We start from the raw sequence: 22,784 nt of genomic DNA, 5'->3' as shown, positions 1-22,784 counted from the left end.
TGAAGAGCCGTGACCTGACGTTTACCCTACTGGCGGTGTACATGGCGCCATCAAGTCGTTTCGACGCCAGAAGGTTGAGTGATTTGATGGCAGCTACACCTGCTCCGTGGATTATTATGGGTGACTTCAATGCTCATCACACCATGTGGGGAGGCGTTAGGATGGACGTTAGGGGAAGACAGCTTGTGTCCTTCGCCTCTGACCATGACCTCCAGTGCCTGAATGACGGAAGCCCGACCTATATACGAGGGGTAACTTATAGCAGCTGCTTGGACTTGACTTTCGTTTCAAAGTGCCTTAACAACAGCGTCCGGTGGTCTTCGGATGTAGAAGCCCATGGCAGTGACCATATCCCAACCTATCTGATTATTACCGGCCATTCCACATTTTCCCCAGCCACGTGTAGGCAGCGAATTGACTGGACAGTTTTTAAATTACTTATGGAGGCTGCTTGCGCAGAGGGCTTCTCTACCGGTCTTGAACAAAAAATTAAGGAGGCCATGGAACACGCCACCTGCCCCTTTAACCCTGTCGCTAACTACACCGATTTTGACTTCGAATTGCAGCGACTGCGATCACAACGGCGCAGGGCAGGGCGCAGATACCGACGCACAAAGTCGCGCCTAGACATAAGAGATGCTAGGCGCATACAGAATAAGATTCAGCGCAGAATTCAGGCGCTGCAAACACAACGCTGGAGGACATTTTGCCAAACACTTGATCCACGGAAACCTTTGTCACACGTTTGGAGTGTAATTCGGGGTCTTCGCACGTACTATCAACAGCGCTACCTGTTCAAATCCGTAGCGCTCCACCAAAGGCGCAGTGTGGTTGAGGTAGCTGAAGATTTCTGCGCAAGAACAACAGGCCCTCAGAATCCAGGCGCAACGCTGCACTGCAACAATGTTCCACTCTCACGGGATTCTCGGATGGATGCACTATTCTCCATGGAAGAACTTGATGCTGCGCTGGCTTGTTGTAGAAGGTCATCATCACCAGTGCCCGATGGTGTGACGTACTCCGCACTTGCCAACCTTGGCAAAGAAGCTCGACTTGCTCTTTTGGACACTTATAAAGTCATGGACTGCTGGCATAGTTCCTCATGATTGGAAGACCAGTCGTCTGGTTCCACTTCTAAAGCCGGGGAAATCACCGCTCGACCTTTCATCATACCGTCCAATGGCACTCGACAGATGCGTCGGCAAAGTCATGGAAAGAATGCTGCTCACACGCGTGGAATGGTACTTGGAGCGATATCAGATTTATCCAACCTTCATGTCTGGGTTCCGACGGGGCCGCTCTTCTATCGACAACGTGGTTGACCTTGTAACTTCGGTGCACCACAACAAAAGTTTGAAAAGATTGACCGCGGCATTGTTTTTGGATATCAAGGGCGCGTACGACAACGTAACGCATCAGGCCATTTTGGACGCAATGGAAGCTGCTGAGATCTGAGGCCGCACGTTCACCTCGATATGCAGCTATTTATCAGCGAGGTCGTTTTTTGTCCTGACTGCGGACGGACCAACGTCCTTACACCGAAATTCGCGCGGAGTCCCTCAGAGCGGAGTGCTGAGCCCAGTTCTCTTCAACATTGCTCTCATCGGCCTGGTCGACGTATTGCCACAATCTGCTCAGATCTCGGTATATGCAGACATCTGTATTTGGGCATCAGTGGTGACCCGTCCTCAAGTTCGTGCAAGACTTCAAAAGGCGGCATCGATATTGACATCTTATCTTCGCTTGCAGGGCCTGAACATTTCGACCGAAAAGTGTTCACTTGTGGCGTTCACACGCAAAATAATGTCACGCTACACCATTCGCATTAATGGTGAAGCCATTCCCTATGAGAGAAGCCACAGATTCCTTGGTGTTGTCATCGACAGGAACCTCTCGTGGAGCCCACTTGTCTACGACATGAGAAAGAGAATAATTGCGATTGTCCACGTGCTCTCCTTCCTCGGGAGAAAGTCCTGGAGCGCATCAGTGCGCTCTATGCTGCAACTGTACCGTTCTCTATTTCTGGGCTACATGCGGTACAGTCTTCCGATATTCACTTCCATTAGAAAGACAAATATCAAGACTTCAAACTGTGCAGGCGCAAGCTCTCCGTATCTGCCTTGGACTGCCTAAATGTGCATCAACAGCAGCAACAGTTCTTGTTGCCCGGGAACATTCTGTTACTACATACATTGCTGTTGACACCATGAGAACACATATTCGGCACCTCACACGGGTTCCCTGTCATCACCTCGCAACACTCCCAATAATTAGGCCGCGTACTGCATTCGCCAAAGTCATTGAAGCTCATCGCGCATATCTTCCATCGGAGTTCACCCCTGCGTCAAGATCGTGCTCACCCTTATGGAGTCTTCATGAACGTCGGGTTTACCTCTATATTCCAGGAATTACGAAGAAAGCTGGTGTATCACTACCCGCTCTCAAACAACTGACATTGAATCACCTGCATTCTAACCACAGTCACCGCATACATGTTTAGACAGATGGATCAGTTCACTCGACCAGTTCTGTGGGGTCGGATGTGATACCGGCCAGATCAGTCTTCCTGAAAGTGAAGACGACCTATCCAACATCTTCAACTGGTGCGGAATTCGCAGCCTTACGGCCTGCGGTAGAGTTCATAAGTCAGGAACCTCCACATGACTGGACGGTTTTCACCGACTCTAAAGCAGCCCTTCAAGCCCTTCAAGCTGCGCTACGCCGCGGGTCGCAGGAACAACTTGTAGCTGAGATCCGTCTACTGTACCACGGCACCGTTTCCAAAGGTCATGACATCATTTTTCAATGGCTGCCAGGACACTGTGGTATTAACGGTAATCACCAGGCCGATGTGGCTGCGCGTTCGGCTCACAACGACGGACTTCCAGTGAGGATACCAATCTCAAGACCTAACGCAGCGTGTGGGCTTCGCCCTTTGGCGCTGGAGCTCACACATTTAGCGTGGAACACGGGAGAGTTTTGATATCCCCGCCTCAAGGCACTGGACCCTGGACTGCGCCTTTGTCTTCCACGTAACTTAGCACGTCGCGACGCAACATTGTTATGCCGTTTATGGATCGACGTTGCTTTTACCAACTACTATGCTTTCCGGATGGAGATGGCCGGCAGTCCTGCCTGTGAAAGCTGCGGTTGTGAGGAGACCATCGCTCCTCTTCTCTGTGAGTGCCCTGCATTTGCGAGTGCAAGACATACACTCTGTTGTGCCCTGGACCGCCTCGATCCTCGCCCATTAACAGAGCAAAAGATCCTCGGTCCGTGGCCACAGCAGTCGACTGCCCTCAAGGCATACAAGGCACTCTTTGCCTACTTGAGAGCGTCTGGATTGAGTGACAAATTGTGATAGCATTGTGCATGTGTGTGTGTGTGTGTGTTATGCCTTTTTCGCCTTCTCTCTTTCTCCTTTTAGCCCCCTAATCCCTCTTCCCCAGTGCAGGATAGCCAACCGGAACCCCTTTCTGGTTAACATCCCTGTCTTTCCATCCTCCTCTTTATCTATCCATTTTAACCTGGTGTTTAGACATCTGCCTGGTAGACCAACGTAACTCAAGCCGTATGACAAGTGAATTTTGTAGACTATCATCATCATCATCATCAGGCTTACTACACCCACTGCAGGGCAAAGGCCTCTCCCATGTCTCTCCAATTAACCCTATCCTTTGCCAGCTGCATCCACCCTTTGCCTGCAAACTTCTTAATCTCATCCGCCCACCTAACCTTTTGCCGCCCCCTGCTATGCTTACTTTCTCTTGGAATCCACTCCGTCACCCTTAAGGACCAGCGGTTATCTGCCTTCGCATTACATGCCCTGCCCAAGCCCATTTCTTTCTCCTGATTTCGACTAGGATGTCATTAACACTTGTTTGTTCCCTCTCCCACTCTGCCCGCTTCCGATCTCTTAACGTTACACCTATCATTTTTCTTTCCATGGCTCGCTGCGTTGCCCTTAACTTAAGCTGAACTGTTTTCGTTAGCCTCCACGTTTCTGCCCCGTGGGTGAGTGCCGGTAAGATTATGCTGTTGTACATTTTCCTCTTGAGGGAAATTGGTAAACTGCCACTCATGATCTGCGAGAATTTGCCATATGCGCTCCACCCCATTCTTATCTTTCTAGTTATCTCCCCCTCATGATCCGGATCATCTGTCACTACCTGCCCTAAGTAGACGTTCCGGCACAATTTCTAGGCTCTCGCTGCCAATTGTGAACTGTTGTTCCCTTGCTAGGCTGTTGAACATTACCTTGGTTTTTTGCATGTTAATTTTTAGACCCATCGTTCTGCTCTGCCTGTCTAACTCATTGATCATGATTTGCAGTTCACCTCCTGAGTGACTCAGCAAGGCAATGTCATCAGCAAATCGCAGATTATTTAGGTATTCTCCATTTATTCCTATTCCCAACTGTTCCCAATTCAGGCCTCGAAATACCTCCTGTAAACATGCGGTGAACAGCATTGGCGAGATCGTGCTTCCTTGCCTGACGCCCTTCCTTATTGGAATTTTATTGCTGACTTTATGGAGGACTAGAGTAGCTGTGCAGTTGCTATATATATCTTCCAGTATTTTGACATAAGGCTCTTCTACCCCCTGATTACGCAATGCCTGTATGACTGCTGAGGTTTCCACTGAGTCGAATGCTTTCTCGTAATCAATGAAAGCTATATATAGATGTTGGTTATATTCTGCGCCTTTCTCTATCATCTGATTGATAGTGTGAATATGATCTATTGTGGAATATCCTTTACGAAAGCCTGCCTGATCATTTGGTTGATTAAAGTCTAACATTGCCCTGACTCTATTAGCGATTACCTTAGTAAATACTTTGTAAGCAACGGATAGTAAGCTGATCGGCCTGTAATTTTTCAAGTCCTTGGCGTCTCCCTTCTTATGAATTAAGATAATGTTTGCATTCTTCCAAGCTACTGGTACAGTCGAGGTCATAAGGCATTGCGTATACAGGGTGGCTAGTTTTTCTAGCACGATGTCCCCTCCATCCTTCAACAGATGTGATGTTACCTGATCCTCCTCAGCTGCTTTTCCCATTTTCATTGCTTCTAAGGCTTTCTTTACTTCATCTTTCGTTACTGGCGGGATGACGCATTGCTGTGCACTGCTGTCTTTCTCATTAACACTCTGATTACATTGGCTACTGTACAGGTCTGCGTAGAACTCTTCGGCTACGTTAACTATCTTATCCATATTGCTAATGACATTGTCCTGCTTGTCTCTTAATGCATACATCTGGTTTTTACCTATGCCTAGTTTCCTCTTCACTGTTTTTAGGCTACCTCCGTTCTTTATAGCATGCTGGATTCTCTCCATATTAAACTTCCTTATGTCGGCTACCTTGCGCTTATTTATTAACTTTGATAGCTCCGTTAGTTCTATTCTATCGGTAGGGTTAGATGCCCTCATGTTTTGGCGCTTCTTAATCAGATCTTTCGTCACCTGAGATAGCTTCCCGGTATCTTTTCGAACTGTCCTACCGCCTACTTCTACTGCGCACTCCGTAATTATTGATGTCAGATTATCGTGCATTGAATGAACATCAAGATCATCTTCCTCAGTTAAAGCCGAATATCTGTTTTGCAGCGCTATCCTAAACTCCTGTGCTTTCCCTCTTACGGCTAACTCGTTAATGGTCTTCTTCTTCACTAGCTTCTTCCGTTCCCTCTTCAAGTCTAAGCTAATTCTAGGCCTTACCATTCTGTGGTCGCTACAACGCACCTATCCGAGGACGGCCACATCCTGAAAGATGCCAGGTTTAGCGCATAGTATGAAGTCGATTTTATTTTTAATCTCACCATTGGGGCTCTTCCAGGTCCACTTCCTGTTTTCTCGTTTGCGGAAGAAGGTATTCATGATCCGTAAATTATTTCTGTCCGCGAATTCGACTAATAACTCTCCCCTGCTATTTCTAGAGCCTATCCCATAGTCACCTACCGCGTGGTCGTCAGCCTGCTTCCTGCCCACCTTCGCATTCAAGTCGCCCATCAGTACAGTGTACTGCGATTTTACTTTATTCATTGCCGATTCTACGTCCTCATAGAAACTTTCAACGGTCTGGTCATCATAGCTGGATGTGGGTGCGTAGGCCTGCACCACTTTCATCTCGTACGTCCTATTCAGCCTAATTACTATAGCTGCTGCCCTCTCGTTAACCCTTTGTGGGTTCACCTATAATTTCCGTAACATAGAGAAAAAAACTACACATTTTTCGGGTCTAGGCATCTTCAGAAATGATATGGAAGAAATTTCAGAACAATAGCAGCAATAGTTTAATGAAAAAAAGTGGGACGCATGTGTCCCATTGGCACATGTCCTTTTGAAAAAGTGGGACAACACTGTCCCATTGACTCACGCGAGCACCAAGCTGTGGTTAGTTCTGTCATTGTTGGTGGAAGGGGCCGAAGCAGGTTGCACACAGGGGTACATTACACACACCACACACAAACTTCGTGCGCGTTTCACTCCCGGAGGTGGAACACCATTTACATCTACGCCTGTTTGGCACTTTCCGTGGGTTGTGACCAGCACCTGCAAACCTTACTTCGTCTGCAATTCCGACCATTTTTTGGCCGCTCTTAGTGCCACCTTTGTTCTTGCGGAACGGCCCAACAGACCTGTAGTGTCGGAATGTTTGCCCGTTGATCAGCTGCCGTCCCAGAACGAGCCGAAACCACATGTAGCTCATGTCGCTGTTGCCACTATGCTGAATGAAGCTGTTTACAACTGATGAGTCAAAAAGAAAATAAAATATGCGATACCACGACTTTTTCGATCGCCTGTCAGCCGCATAGGAGTTTCTTTTCTGGTCGAACTTGTCTACGGCTCCCATCCAACGGTTGTAGTCAGCGACCGCTTTGGGGCAGACCACACCCACTGATGAACCATTAGAAAGTTTTCTCTGGACTTCTTCAGTTTCGTTCGGGTCGTGAAAATTAGATAGGACATGAACGTTCTTTGAATCATGCCATTGGTATGCTGAGACATTGCCTTTGCTGCGCCACAGGTACTCTCCCTTCTGAAGCTTGTTGTTTTTCTTTAGATCGTCAGGAAGGTCCTTCCTGTTGACACGGACGGTACCCGCGGCCAAGATACCCTTCTGGGCAAGCGTTTGCATGAGCGGTGTAGACGTGAAATAGTTATCGAAGTAGAGCTGTGTGCCAGGCTCTACGCTTTCAGAAAGGGAAAGGACGACATACTCGCCTAAGCTTTGGCCTGCGGGCCGCTGCTCATTTTTTCCCTCGTATACCTGGAACTGGAGCAGGTAACCAGTCTGTGCGTCTGCCCTGCACCACACTTTGTACCCACGTTTGATCGGTTTCAAAGGAAGGTACTGCTTCATGCTTGACCTTCCTTTGAAAGCGATCATGCTTTCATCAATTGATTGATGACAGGAAGGAGTGTATTATTCTTGAAACTTTTGGTTCAGCTTTGTAATAAGAGGGCGCACCTTGGCCAGACGGTCATATCCCTCTTCTCCTCTTTTTTTCTTTCGTTGTGTCATTCACACGAAGCGAGTTCATAATTTGCTGAAATCGTTTGAAGGACATCAGCTTTGAAATTTCTTCACAATGAAAGAGAGGGTCACGGCTCCAATACTGATACAGGTGGTGCCTTGGGCACACGCTCATCAACAGCAGTACACCAAAATACGCTCGTAACTCTTCCTTTGTCAAAATTTGCCACTTCCTTGGGTACTTCTTTGCACCGAAGAGGTTGGTCTGCTCAACTATGAATTCAATCATCTCATCATCAAAATAGAGCGTGAATGCATCAACTGCGCGTGCTGGCGCCTTTTGGGAGGTTTGAGAATCCCATGTCTTTGGGCTTTGAACTGTACTTAGCGGTTCATTTGTAGTCCATGCACTGCCGACCTCCTCCTCTTCTGGCGCACTCTCTCCACCTTGATCCAGCAGGAGCGCATTCCGTTTCCTCCTGAAACCTTTTTTTGAAGGAGTAGACCGCCGTTGGCGCTTGCTCTTTGATGGACCAGCTTCGATTTCGTCGTCTTCAAAGCTCAAATCCGACGGCGCTAGCTCAGGGACAAAGTCGTCCTCGCTGCTTTGGGCCTCGTCTTCACTAGTCTCAGACTCGTCAGGCAAACTGAAGTAGAGCGCCAGCGCTTCATCCCGCGTAAGCGAGCCCCCTGCGAATTCGTAAACGAAACGAAACTTAGAATTATCAACATCGACAGCTTACTTTGTTAGTCGTAGCATACTTTCAGCATACTGTGTGCAAAAATTATGCCCCCTGGAGCGCACCCTTCACGTTCTCTTAGTGTTTTCGATCGCGTCAATCCGGCTCTGGCGCTCATAGAGACCTCTTTTTCGGGCACTCTGCGATTCTGACTACCTAATAAATCGTTTAGGGCATGCACCAAGTATTTCCCTTGAAGGACAGAAAAGGAAAAACTTACCATTCATCTCGAAATATTTTTGGGCGCGAACAAGCGGGAGCAATTTTTACCGGCACGAATCTTCACAAAGGAAAAAGTTCAGCTGTGAATGCTGGTGGTGCCATCTACAGGAAATCCTAAAACTTAGTCGCACAAGCGTTGTCAAAGACTCGAGATAGATGGCGCGACAAGACTGTTGCCCAGAAATTCACCCGCTGCCGCGTACGGAGGTTTTTCGTGAGAGTAAAAAGCGGGACCCATGTATCCCGTTATCCCATAAAGGGTTAATACTGTAGAGCTCCTCTACGTCGCCAGCTATATCCTTATTAATGAGGAATCCCACACCTATTTCTCGTCTATCCTCTAACCCGCGATAGCACAGTATGTGTCCGTCCTTTAGTGCTGTATACGCCTCACCTGCCCTCCTAACTTCGCTAAGCCCTATCACATCCCATTTAATTCCCGCTAGTTCCTCAAACAGCACTGCTAGGCTAGCCTCACTAGCTAAAGTTCTAGCGTTAAACGTTGCCAGGTTCAGATTCCAATGGCGGCCTCTCCGGAGCCAGAGATTCTTAGCACCCTCCGCTGCGTCACAGGTCTGACCGCGGCCGTGGTCAGTTGCTGTGCAGCCGCTGGGGACTGAGGGCCGAGAGTTAATTGGTTTGATCATAGAAGGTTGTGGCCAAGTACTACACCAGGGTGGCCAAATCCTGCTCTGGTGAGAGAGTGCGTTGTCGGTTCTGGTCACCGAGATCAGGCCGCACTCCAGGCCTGGTTATGCAATTCCATCGACACGCGGATTTTTTTTTTTAAACCCGGTGGAGAATTGCGCGGCACCAGGATTTGAACCCCGGTCCTCTTGCACGCGAAGCGGATGTTCTACCTCTACGCCATCGCTGCATCTTTTGTAGACTATACCGGTAATATATTCTACCAACTTTTCTTGGTGCGCGATACCACATTTGTTAGCAACATTTATCTCGATTTATTCATTTCATGACAAAGGCTCACTAATTTCAGGGGTGTGGTAAACACCAGAAAAACATCACATCTGTTTGCTACTTTCTTTAAGCCGTGCGAAAATCTATGTACATAATGAATGACAACCACACCAGTAGTCTGCTCTGCACACTTTTTTTGCGGTCTTTTGCTATCCAGTTCTTTTGTTACAAGAAGAGTTTTAGTTCAGCTAACCGACTTAAAATCCTAGCGCAGTTTCATTGCAATATAAACAGCCCTTTTCGGCGGATATTAGATCCCTGAGGTTGAATACCGTGCATGTTAGATCGAAAGGAGGTTAACTGCGAAGGTGGTAATCATGGACTCAAAAGAAAACACCAGCTGTAGGAAGTTCTTCACGTTACCAGGTGCCACCGCTGGAACATATGAACGCACGGCCCCAAACAAAACATCAAGAAGGTAAGGCACACCTTGATTTTTGACCTCCTTGCTTTGCGCAACGCACTCAGAAGATCGACAAAAGATGCCGACGGGTACACACTCTTGGACTCAGCAGCTGGTTTTCTTGTCAGTTGCGCGTATGATAGTCCCATTTGCCATTCAGTCTGGCTGTGATCCGGTCGCTCCCCAAGCAGTACAACTGATCGGCCCAATATTGCAACAGGATGGTTCCATCCTGGTCCTTTTGTAGGCCGGCCTTTGCCAATACTATTCCAATATTGGGCCAATTACCTGTGCTGCTTGGGTCAGGAATGTAGACACTTTTTGCTGGAGGTCAAACAACCGACTCGCACGCAGTGAACTTTGGCGACTTGCTGGACTCAGGTCTCTTGGGGACATTGTTGGGTAACGCAACATCATCACACTCCAACACTGGGAACTCGTCAAACCCTAGCACCTGATAATACTGGTGATGCTTTTATGGACAACAAAACCATCCTATGATGTGACAAGCCCTCAAGGATTTCACATTCGGAGACAGGAATTTGTATACCTTAGGAAACAAAATCAAACCCACTATGGATGATGTTGCGGTACATATCCTTGTGTACTCCGATACAACTTGAACTAGATTATGACAAAAAGCCAGTTCAAGTAGCTGCTCAAAACGAAGCACTTCTCCTGTTCCAGACAATTGCGAACACCAGACAATGCCGGGTACGTTGAAATCTCCATGTAATAAGGTCGTACTATCCTGAAGCAGTTAAAAGTCCATAAATGTGCGTAGATTTACCAGAACACCCACCGGAGCATTTGGGGCCCTGTATACACCCGCAATGAACACTGTTTGTTTACCTAATTTTATCTTGACCCATAGCGCTTCTACGCCATTCACATTTGGAAGTACTGCAAATGCTATGTTGTCTTTAAATATTAACGCAACACCCTTCCCCCCCCCCCCCTCTGCCTTCTCGATCCCTTCTTACTATTTTATAGTTGCGAGGAGTGAGTTCAGTGTCGATTATATCCCTATGCAGCCACTTTTCGGTGACTACTATTATGTGAGGTTGATATTGTATGATTACGCTTTCTAATTCTACCAGCTATTTAGTATGCCTCTGGCATTCACATTTATGACTTTGAACCATTTCGAACTTTTCTTCCTGCGTCAATCTACACTCCCTGAAGGAGTATGGCAATTGTACCTTTGCTTCTTAGTTTCGTCCCTACGTACAAGATTTTCGTAACCTTCATCTTATCGAATATCATCTTTACCTTGACTCCATTTTTACTTTCCCCTACAGATGAATTCCAGAGGATTTTCTGAATATTATGCACTCTTTTAGAATAGCCCTCGGAAATGCTTGTTTGCCCTCCTCTAAGCTTGTAACAATTATTCATAATCTTGCAGAAGTACTTGCTGTTGCGCTAGTTTGTTCGTCATAAAGGCGAATGGCGCAAGGCAACAAAAACAGGAAGACACAAAGACAGAAAGAGCGCTTACTACCAACTGAGTTTATTGCAGAAAACACCACCTTTATATGCCAGTCCATTATCACCATAAGTGCGTTATCATAGCCAGGACAAGCTAACAAGAAAAAATATGTACAGAAAAAGATTACATTCACGGATAAAGGCCAGAGAATTGCTACTCACAGAACAAGGCATGAAAAATTTACGGACATGATAGCAAGAATAAATGACAATATTTACACATGACCATCTAAAACACCCAGTTCCTGCCCGCTGAGTTTGACCGACGAAGTGCTTATGCCCGTGGGCCCACCTTTTTGTATGTGAAATGCTTCTATAACTTCCCTTTCAAATCGCTCTCTGCCTCTGCCGATACACTTTGCCTCTTCCAGCACCGGTCCGCAATCTTGACAATCTCTGCAGTCATCAGGGAGGTTTCCCCTTTCATTGTTTTTTATTGTTCGTTTGTGCTCAATCGCTCTCTCATTGAAACAACGGCCGGTCTGCCCAATGTACACCGCCCACACTTGAGCGGTATCTCATAGATGACTTTAGACCTGCAATCCGTATAACGCTGCCTATGCTGGATAGCGCACCTCGGGTGTCGTTTGTCCATCATGGAGCATATCTTGCCAAGCTTACAAGGTGCTGAAGACACCACATTCAAGCCATAACGACCCCCTATCTTCTTGATGTTGTGCGCTATTTTGTGCAAATACGGAATCGCCGCCACCTGGTTCCGCCTAAAGAATGGAACCACCTTCCCGCTTCCATCGCATCCATTACAAACTGTGAGTTATTTAAGAATAATTCTAGTGGTTATATAATCTAATTTGGCTGTATCAATGTCATCTTGTATATTTTTGCTATTACCCACTCCTCTCTTAATGCTGCGGCCCTGAAAGTGAATAAACAAATAAAGTCGTAACTGTCTCTGTTTTTTCTCACGGATTAGCTCAAACACGCACAAGCATAACAGTAAGAGCACCTACCTTCAGCTCTGATAGTGCCTTGAGGAGTCATATAACTCGAGTTTTAAAACAACTATTACTGATGGTGAGGGCTGGTGATGTGAGGGCGAGGGAGGGCCAGCAAATTTTTCGAAGTGAGGGTGAGGGAGGCACTGATAAATTTTAAAAATGAGGGCGAGGGTGAGTGAGTGCCATGGATTAAAATGTGAGGGTGAGGGAGGAAAGATGGAAATAAGGGCATTTGCCCACCTCTGGTCCCTATACCGTCTCCCTCCGCTTACCTCTGAAAACACGCAAATATGTGAGCCGAGGCTGCTTTATTTGAGACGTTTAGAAATTGCAAAATGGCTTTGTTTGCGCTGTTTCGCTTTACAGCTGTTTGCGCATCTTCGGTGACAAATGCGGCAATTAAACGTCGCGGCGCAATATGAGACGAACCACTCGTGAGCAGGGATTTCCACGAATGGGTCGAACAAGCGAGCACCTCTTTCTGTGATATCATGAGATGGGAGGCTGCGCGCATATATAGTCGGTTTGCGTCAAGTACTCCTCAGTTATGCAATTTTCCGTTCAAAAATTATGAAGTTTCGATTATCCAACGTTTGATCTGTACTCCACTTTTTTATCACGCCCTTACATGGCAGCGTTATGCAGTACCATACTTATGGTTATCTGTGCGCAAATACAAGTGAAGGAAAGCTAATCACTGTATACGTAGCATTTCTCCGTATCCAGGGAAACAAGCACCTCGTGCACCTGCTTAGAGAAACATGTAACCTTCTGGCGCACATCGCGCTGTTTTGCTTTTGCTGTTACTGATTATAATTGCGGTCTTGAAATAATAACTAAGATCCTTATGTCTTATCCTCAGTCAGGCGTTTTCGAAAGCCGTTCATACCTGAAAGCGGGACGCAAGATCCAACAGAACTGACTTACAGATATGCTCCTAAAGTTTGAAATACAGAAGGAGCTTAGCGAACAAGCCAAGTTTTTAATGTTGTTTTAATTTATAGGCGTGTTGTAGTGGAATCATTTTCAGTGGTTCAATTCATACCATGTTAGAAACATCAGATGTTGCTACTTCATTTTTGGTACCAGCGTCTATCAGAGAACAAAACAAAACATCAATTGGGATAATTAGAAAACTCGCGTACATATGCAAACTTTTTTAGTTCCGGTTCCGCTTCAACCAATATGAAACAATTAGAATCGGTTCAAATTTTGCTGAACCCGGAACTGAACCCGAAAAAATTCTAGTTTGGTACCCTGGTGCCTTCTATAGCCTTCCGGCATAAAGCTATAGATGTAAGCGGCGTGTGTGGCCTTTCCCACAGCTCTCGGACTTTCCTCGCAGCGGAATGATTCTCTGTAACCAGAGTTGATGCTTGAAGGGAGCAGAAATGGAAGGTGGCTAACCACTCTCACGGAAAACGAGGCATCTGTTAGAGTCAGAAATTGAAACGCAGGTGTGGTCGTCTACACGGGCCGCTTTCGCAAGCAACTGCGATGTCTTTCAAGCATATCGCTGATAGCCTCAGGGATCGTGACTGCCTCCCCGGTTATTAAAGGAGTCCCGCTCGGTGTCAGTGTGGGGGGAAAAATGATCCATTTCTATATCTAATTACCTAATGAATTGATGTGCTGCAGGACACAGCATGTTGGAGAAACGACTGCACACTCACTTTTTACTAAAAACGAAAAAAATGGTTGGAGGTATCCCTTTCAGTCGCAACGAAATGCAGTTCAGCGCTCTGCACGTGGCTGACGAATGAAGAAGACCGGCAAAAAGTTTGTGAACTTAGAGCCATTAGAACCAACAACAGCAAGTAACACCCTTTTCACAACTCTGCACCAAGAATGCAGGCGACAACTACAAGTGGATGTGCACACTCTAGAGACAATTTGCGGCGCACTTTTGACATGTCTTAGTTTTTTCCGAAACGAAGGTACCGCACCACGTGCTGTGTTCATTGATTTCCGAAAGGCTCTTGGTGCAGTCCCGCATAAGTTACGTTTGTACATCCTATCATTTCTCGGTCTTCCCGTTTCACTTTACGGTTGGCTCACTTTACGGTTGGTTCACTTTACGGTTACTAACGAACGTTAGCAACAAGTTGTTCCCAAAGGTGTAACATCACGAACGGTTCACGTTCCGTAAGGCGCACCGCAAGGATCGCTCCTGGGGCCAATCCTGTTGCTCATTTATATCAACAATTTCGCCGAAAGAACTCCTTCGACTGTGAGATTGTGCAAAGACGACTGCATTTAATGTCACCCTATGTCATGCTCTGAAGATATGAGCATGTGGCAGTTTGGTCTTGAGAATATTGCTGTTGCTATGCTAAATGGAAGATGGATTGGAACACAGGAAAAGTTATTATATAGAATTCATGAACAAAAAGAAAAATCTCTCCACTTCACACTTGTTAAGTAATGTTGTAGGGCCGCGTGTTGCAGAGGTCAATTACCTGGGCGCCGCATTTTATGCGGCACCGGACTGGACATCACACATTGAGCTAACAAGCACTAAAGCACATCTCGCATTGCACATTGCACATCCCACCTCACACCTTTTCCAAAGAAACTTCAAATCGGCACCCAAACCTTTCAAGGAAACCTTGTACCTTACTAATATTAGGCCTGCGTTACAGTACGCGTATGCAGCCTAGGACCTGTTCCCAAATGTTCTTGAAGAGAATCTATAGAGCGCGTTCGAGAAACGCTGCAAGATTCGTTACAGTCACTACAACTACGGTGGTTCGCAAACCAGGGAAAGTCTAGAGTGGAAGTTTCTCTCCGCACGCCGAAAATTATTTAGGTTAAAATTTTTACATGTTGATAACAGCGGCGACACAGGAACCGACAAAAACATGCCTTTAAAATAGCCTTATCTCAGCCCAAGACACTAGAAAATGCCATAAAAATCAGGCCATGTCAAAGTCGCATAAATGTATTTCAGCCTTATAGACTATACCGTAAATATCAGGCCATGTCGCAGTCCTATAAATGTTTTTGAGCCTTAATTCTTTCCACGAGAAATAGAGGAATGATATTCGACCCCGGATTCTCATCCGGCATCGAATTCCGTTCTTGTGTGCCTTGTGTTTAGCGTCTGAACCCGAGTTTTCATCTGCTATAGAGAGGCTTATATACATCGTATTTATTTCTTACTTTTAGTGTCATGCTTTTTGAATTGTGTAATAAATTTCGTAATTGGATATCTTGCTTGCTGCTGAATGTTCTAAAGTTTTCTTCGCACTTTTTTTTACCGTTGTGTTTGCAATATTTTAAGAGGACTTCTTGTTGGGCAAGTTGGTACTTGAACATTGTACTTTTTAGGCGCCAAAACCACACACACACACAATAGAAGGCGCTCTGTCTCGTTTCCTTCTCTTGTGTGTGTGTGGTTTTGGCGCCTAAAAAGTACAATGTTTGCAATATAACCGCCCTTTTAGAATGCCCAAGGGGCACTGCAGGTATTTGTCATAAATAAACATAACCCGCCGCGGTGGCTCAGTGGTTAGGGCGCTCGACTACTGATCCGGAGTTCCCGGGTTCGAACCCGACCGCGGCGGCTGCGTCTTTATGGAGGAAAAACGCTAAGGCGCCCGTGTGCTGTGCGATGTCAGTGCACGTTAAAGATCCCCAGGTGGTCGAAATTATTCCGGAGCCCTCCACTACGGCACCTAATTCTTCCTTTCTTCTTTCACTCCCTCTCTTATCCCTTCCCTCACGGCGCGGTTCAGGTGTCCAACGATATATGAGACAGATACTGCGCCATTTCCTTTCCCCAAAAAAAACAATTATTATTCATAAATAAACATAAATGAATATGATCTTCAAGGTGGCTAACTGAAACAGGAATAGATGACGTGGAATGCGTTTTTTTTTTGCAGCTCAACATACGCATTACAAAAAAGCAGATAGACGCAGGACGAACATTGAATGGGTCCTTCAGGCATGTTGAAAAAAAAAAAGCCTAGAATCGTGGGTTTGGATCCCACGCGAGGCATGTGGCGTCGCTTTGTTCTTATTTCTAATAGCCTATATCGCGTATAAATTAATTCTCAGGTTACTTATCTCTTCTCATCGAAAGCTGTATCGGAAAGTAAATGGGACATTCCCCTGTATCTCTCCTGGCCTCCGAGATTGCTGCCGTGTTTCTGAGAGAGAGGCTGTCTGAACATATCTGCGCACTAGCAGCTTTAGAAAATATACCATAAAGTGGCTGCACACAACTGTCCCAACCTCGTCATGGCCACCACGCGGTTTACGGTGATGACGCAGGTGGTTCAGGCCCGTGGGGAGGTTTGGCCCCGGCCCCTGAACCGGAGCACGGGGCCCGGCCTCATCCTGCTGGACCCGGGCACCTTCGCCTTCGTGTTCGTCGGTCCCCCGGGCGGTTGCGACGTGGCCGACCGGGCCCTGAAGCGCTACCGTGACCGGCTCCTGTTCGGAGGCTGCGGAGGAGGAGGCCGTCGTCGGCCGCTAGGCGGAGCAGGCGCAGCGGTGGACAGCATCAGCTCCCTTCTGGTCCACCTGCGGGGGCCCTGCGAGCACACCCCGCAGCATGGCATGGACGAGGCATGTGAGTGGTTGCAGAAGCGGTGCTCTTGCTCCAGCAGAAAGCACCCAGTTTGCCTAGTGTGCGGGTGGAATTTAAAAACACGCACCGAACCATTTTTACGACTCGAGCGAGATGAAATGGAGCGGTAACGTAAGGATACTCTGAGTGCAGGTCACAACCAAAATCTCACGATGAGCTTCAACTCGACTTAACGTAGTGACGTAAAGCTGTAAGCTTTCGTTTGAACGGTGAAGCTCCTGCTGCAGAATAGTGCCATTGCGTTGTTTTTAGTCCCTCAACACCACGCCTTTTTTAATGTTTAACTGTAGCAAACTATTCCGATTCCGCAAAAGTGTCGATGAATGTTCAGTTCAGTTCAGTTTATTACCTTCAAGTTCCCCGTAGGGGGCATTATTACATAAGAGACGGGCTTTTATACAATGAAAAACTTTTTCTGGCAAGTAACTCGCATTTAACAAGATGCTCGTTTAAAAGCTGTAAAAACGAAAATGGGCACTTGTTAGCAGCAATGGCTGGGGGAAAAGCGTTTCAGTCCAGTCTGTGGCGGTTCGGTAGAAAAAGGAAGCAGTGAATGCAGCGGTTCGAGCTCATGACGCGCAACTTAAAACTGATGGCTGGTGCGGTGGGATATGCGGGACGCTGCTGTGATGCATGGTGCTTGATTAAAGGAAGAAAAGAAGAACTTGTGATACCAGGACAGGCTGGCATTGCGGCGTCAACTACAGAGCGTTCACAAGCCGGATTTTGATTTTAAAGAAGAAACGCTGACGTCTAAGAGTATAGCGAGTGAATGAATCTAGAAGCGCGATTTTGAACAGATTCTAATGAGTTCATGAGATATGATTGATGCCGCTTTGAAATTGGCGAGGCGTATTCGAGTTTCAGCGTAACAAGTGTCTTGCACGAGCAGCTTAACATGTGACGTTTCGAGAATATTGGTAACGTGTTTGCGGAGTTCCATACACCGCCTGCCTTTTGCTGCCATATTCGCTCGCAGCGGCGCACTCAATGGAAGTTCTTTGTGCCGCAGACACTCTTCAGCTGACAGCGGCATCCCAGCCTTCCCTCTCCGCCAACTCGGTGTGGGGTCTTCTCCGGGGCCTCGAGACCTTCAGCCAGGTCGTCTACCCGTACGATGGCAGACAGGTCGCTTTTCTGACTCTGTTTTAGCAAGCTTTGAGCGAAAAACTTTCTGCTGTTTGCTAAATAAATCCACTGAGCTGACAAGGAATGGAACAGTGAAAGAACGAAGCGGAGAGGCGGTGTTTTGGAGGACTGAGGAATAATTTTGAGCACTGAGTATTGCACAGCACACGGGTAACTCCCGCTGCCCTCCGAGGCTCTCTGCCGAGGTCCGCATTTAAGAGCAGGAGGTCGTGTGGAACCGCCGGTGCCCGGCCACGGCTCTTTCGTATTTAAGCTTCCTACAAGCACTGTGACCTGTTACTAAAGTCGCGGCCAGCCGCGACACTCGCCCAGTACGCGTAGCTACTGTTACAAAGTGCCGGCTACTGTTGGACGACCGAAAGGAATTACCAAGCCATACTTCTCTCGAGTAAAGTAATCTGCCTTTTATCCCGATAGACAGAGCATCGTTAGCAACAATCTTTGTTTTCTTTCTGTCGTCAATAGCAATACACAGCCAAGAATTCAGAAGATGACAGCAGGAAAAAAGGCACAAAAGCAGTGGTTCTCTCTCGGTTCTTCATGTCGTCCTGTCTGGCCTCTGCTGTAGAACCACACACAGAACAGCAGCGCTTTATTTAAATCATCCTTAGAGGATGGTGCTGATGGCCCAGCTACAGAGCCTCTTTGCCGACCCACTCCCCTCCCCCCGCCCTCCTTATTTAGCATTTCTCATTTTATCAACGGAAGATTTCACAAGAAAAGAAATTATTATTGCATCCTACAAGCGATTGATTTCTTCCGTGAAAACATGCAAATACAGCCGCAACTTCAAAATCAACGATCAAGTAACAATTAATTTCAAGCACTACATTTTGAAAACATGGCCCAGTGTCTTAAACGTGAGGCTTTCGAGCCGAACGTCTGCATTGTGAAAGCTCTTTGAAATGCTTGGTGATTTGTTCAGTGGCGTAAATAAGTCGTCTGCTACTCTACTTCTTACGGTCGCAAGCGTCGCCATTTATATAAACTGAGCGTACGACGCCGGCGCTGCACAGCGATCCGGCCGCCAGGAACGTGGCGAGGGTACGCAAAGCGGACAGCAAAGGAAGCAAAGCGGCCTCGCTCTGCTTCTCTCTAAGCAAAGTCAACTTTCGCCAGGCTGCAACAGCGTACAGGCGCTCGTCGCCTGAAACATCTCGGGTGGAGCTAGGTGCACAAGAAGACGCCGAGTCACGCGAAGTGCCGTCCGAGGCTGCAGGAGTAAGAGACTGAGGCCGTTGTGTTGATCAGCCTCTCAGTTACCAAAACAGGCAAATTACTCTATCATGGTCATTAGCCTAATTACGTTCACTGCAGGTGAAACAATTCTGGCAGATTTCTCCAATTATCACTGTCTTATGCAAGCTGTGGCCGCCTTATCCCAGCACCCCATCCTCCCACCTGCCACTTGTCTGCTCTTGGAATGCATTTCGTTACGCTTAACAACTATCGGCTATCTGGCTTTCGCGCTACATTTGGACTCGGACATCACTCGTTCGAGTTGGTTTCCAACCCACTCCGCTTACTCGCATCAATTACGGTAACTCGCATCATTTTCCTTTCCAAAGCTCGCAGTGTTAAACAGTTCAACAGAGTTAAAATCCCCTAAACAAATTGGAACGGATCACTGAAACACTGAAAAGTCGTGCATGCATGGCGATTGCGCATGTTAAGCCGTTGCCCAGGTCTATTAAGTTATCAAGCCGAGGGTACCTTATCTACGACAATGCTGTTTTCATACCACATGATCCCACGCATGAAGGAGTCGAGGGGTGTACAGACGCCAACTTGTGGTTTACTCATAAGGTGCAGAAACTGTAACGTTATAAACGCAGTAAAATTCTGACTGCTGCCTTCAGAAGTTGTTCTAACAAGAAACACATAGCAACATTAAATCTCTAACAAGATTGCATAAATATAGAAAGTACTTTTTAGTATTATCGTTTTTTAGTATTATCTCATACAAGTTGAGTTACATGCGGCCTACACATGTTACAAAACACAAAAAACTTGTACAGTGAACTGCTATGACGCTAGAGATATTTATCTTGAGAGCATCACGTTCAAGACCCTAAGCAATATTTTCAAAATGTAACAGTTCCATTAATTATTTTTTCTGCTTGTTTGTTTTAAAATAGAAGTTGCTTTTGTGTGTTTGCCGAGTGAAATGTTTCGTTTACGGAAGCAAGTATCTTTCTTGGTAAAAGAACAGCGCTATGTACGGGACAGGAGACAAACACGGACGCACAAACACAGGCGCTGATCATCAACTGAATCTTTATTTCGGAGCACAAACATACATCAGGTGGCAGTAGGGGGGGGGGGGGGGGGGTACATTGATGCATGCGCGGTCTCAGGGAAACAGTGGATAGTCACGTCAAATAATAAAATTAATAAAAACCGGAAGCTGAGAACGACGGATGGGTGAAGGCGATAAAACCGATTAAAGCTGCACGTTGTAGAGGGCCGTCACGCAAACCAAGAAGAAACAGCAGAAGGATTGAACAGGATGAGAAAGTATGGAGCAAAAGGGGGTTTTGAGTGTTTAAAACTGATGGAAACGATAAAAGCACGATAAATATTTTCCGTTATAAAGGACCAAACACATAAAAAGGAAAAGACATTCAACAAATCTGAAGCTTAAAAGTGGCCTAAAGGGTTAAAAAGTCTGTTAAAACCAAAAACAAGGAAGGTTGGCTGCTAAAACAGACAAAATCGAAAGTAAAGCCACCGCTCAAAATGCATGGCCAGCTGCTCTTAGGAACATCAATTCTTTCTCAGGCAGACAGACGGAGTGCTAACACAGTAGTCCTTGTCACGACGGATTTCAATGGCTTCAAGTATCTCCCTAGATAGACGATTTCGTCCTTTGCCGATAATCGCGCATCTATCGTACACTGGGGGACACGTGTCGCTTTCACATTTCTTGCAGTGTTTGGCAAGGTTCCCGGAGATAGCAATACTGCTATTGTTATTTTTGTTTTCTTGCAGCCTGATATTTATGCATCTCCCCGTTTGACCAATGTATTTCTTTCCGCAAGACAGAGGGACTGAATATATGACACCTGTGGCGCAAGAAACGTGGGGATTACCATGCGTCTGCCCGCAGCCACGAGGAACTTCAGTACTGTTGACTCTCTTGCAGAGTCAACAGTACTTTACCACGCAATACCAACTAGCCCGTCAACCCGCGCTTCTTTCTTGGCACACTGCGCTTGCCGCTATGGACGTATTGCGCCCTTATGTGTTTTGTTTCCTGTGACCAATGATGCTGTTCGTGCTGTCGACAATGAGAAGTGCCGAATAAGGAGGCCCTGTAAAGCTAGAGCAACCGCACCTTTTTCTACAAGCTGCAGTAGGATGTAATGATGTAAATAATGCCCTGCTGTTCCATCAGTTCTTCTACAGTATACGTAAAAGTGGACGGCATGAAGAACCGAGGAAGAATAAGTGTTTTAGTGCTTCTCTTCTTTCTTTAGTGTTTTTATATTCTGCGCTAAGTGCAGCTGCCGATGGCAGGGTCAACAAAGAGTACTGCTTATGAGTGCCCCTCTGCTGGTAAAAGATGCAGATTCCTCCACGCGACACAGGTACCGATGTATTGTAGTCAAGGGTTTGACGGCATACCGTCTGGTCAGGAATCATGGTGATGCAGATTGCTGGTCACTGACTAAAGTCAAAAGATGAAAAGACGTTTCGGGAAAACTACGGCTCCCTTGTTCACTATGAAGCAATCGGCGCACGGATCCGTTCTTTTGTAGCACCCAGTAGCGTTTTTAATGATTTAGCATAGATAGGATGGAGGGTTCCGTCATACCTGTTTAATGTGTTAGACGATGTCTGTATAATAAGGGACTCAAGATTCTGCCCTGCTGATGTGTTCTTTTCTGTTGTCAATATCTTTAGTTGATCCCAGTTAATCTCGTGGCCGGATTCTTGCACGTTCTGGGCGATGGCGTTAGATGCTGCCTTCTGGTTTCGGACGTCGTTCTGGTGCTCTCTTAGGCGTCTCCTGAATTCATTTGTTTCACCGATATATATTGATGAGCAATCGGCGAAGTCCCTCTACCCTCTTTCCTTCATCCGGCGCTACCCTCTTTCCTTCATCAGGAACACCGAAAGAAGAATGCCAGCGAATCAGCCTGCCTCAGAAGAACGCGAGAGCACAGAAAAACCAAAAGAAAAGCGAGCTGCTCTCCCATACGTAGCGGGAATTAGCGAAGCGCTCGCACGTATTTTCCGCAAGCATGGCGTCAACATCGCGCACGTCCCCGCTGGCAAGGTGCGAACAGAACTGGTGAATGTGAAGGACAAGCTCCCTCGTGAAAGATTTGCAAGTGTTGTGTATGAGATTGACTGCGCCGATTGCTCATCAATACATATTGGTGAAACAAAGGACTTCAGGAGACGCCTGAGAGAGCACCAGAACGACGTCCGAAACCAGAAAGCAGCATCTAGCGCCATCTCCGAGCGCGTGCAAGAATTCGGCCACGAGATTAACTGGGATCAAGTAAAGATATTGACAACCGAAAAGAACACATCAGCAGGGCAGAATCTTGAGTCCCTTATTATACAGACATCGTCTAACACATTAAACAGGAACGACGGAACTCTAAATCCTATCTATGCTAAATCATTAAAAACGCTACTGGGTGCTACAAAAGAACGGATCCGTGCGCCGATTGCTTCATAGTGAACAAGGAAGCCGTAGTGCTCCCGAAACGTCTTTTCATCTTTTGACTTTGGCTAGTGACCAGCAATCTGCATT

The 22,784-nt window shown here is 46.7% G+C and overlaps 1 protein-coding gene across 7 annotated transcripts in view; it reads left to right on the top strand.

Annotated features, from left to right (window-relative positions):
* LOC144102136 (beta-hexosaminidase subunit alpha-like) overlaps nucleotides 1–22,784 on the top strand; it is a 279,853-nt gene that overhangs the window by 41,924 nt on the left and 215,145 nt on the right. For all 7 annotated transcript variants that reach the window (XM_077635441.1, XM_077635446.1, XM_077635442.1 and 4 more), the window contains exons 3-4: nucleotides 16,549–16,849; nucleotides 17,880–17,995. In XM_077635441.1, coding sequence (XP_077491567.1) covers nucleotides 16,549–16,849; nucleotides 17,880–17,995 — 417 coding nt within the window. The remainder of the gene's footprint in view (nucleotides 1–16,548; nucleotides 16,850–17,879; nucleotides 17,996–22,784) is intronic.

The sequence above is a fragment of the Amblyomma americanum genome, chromosome 8, assembly GCF_052857255.1.
Source record: "Amblyomma americanum isolate KBUSLIRL-KWMA chromosome 8, ASM5285725v1, whole genome shotgun sequence".
NCBI lineage: Eukaryota > Metazoa > Arthropoda > Arachnida > Ixodida > Ixodidae > Amblyomma > Amblyomma americanum.
This window is presented reverse-complemented; position numbering and strand designations above follow the sequence as displayed.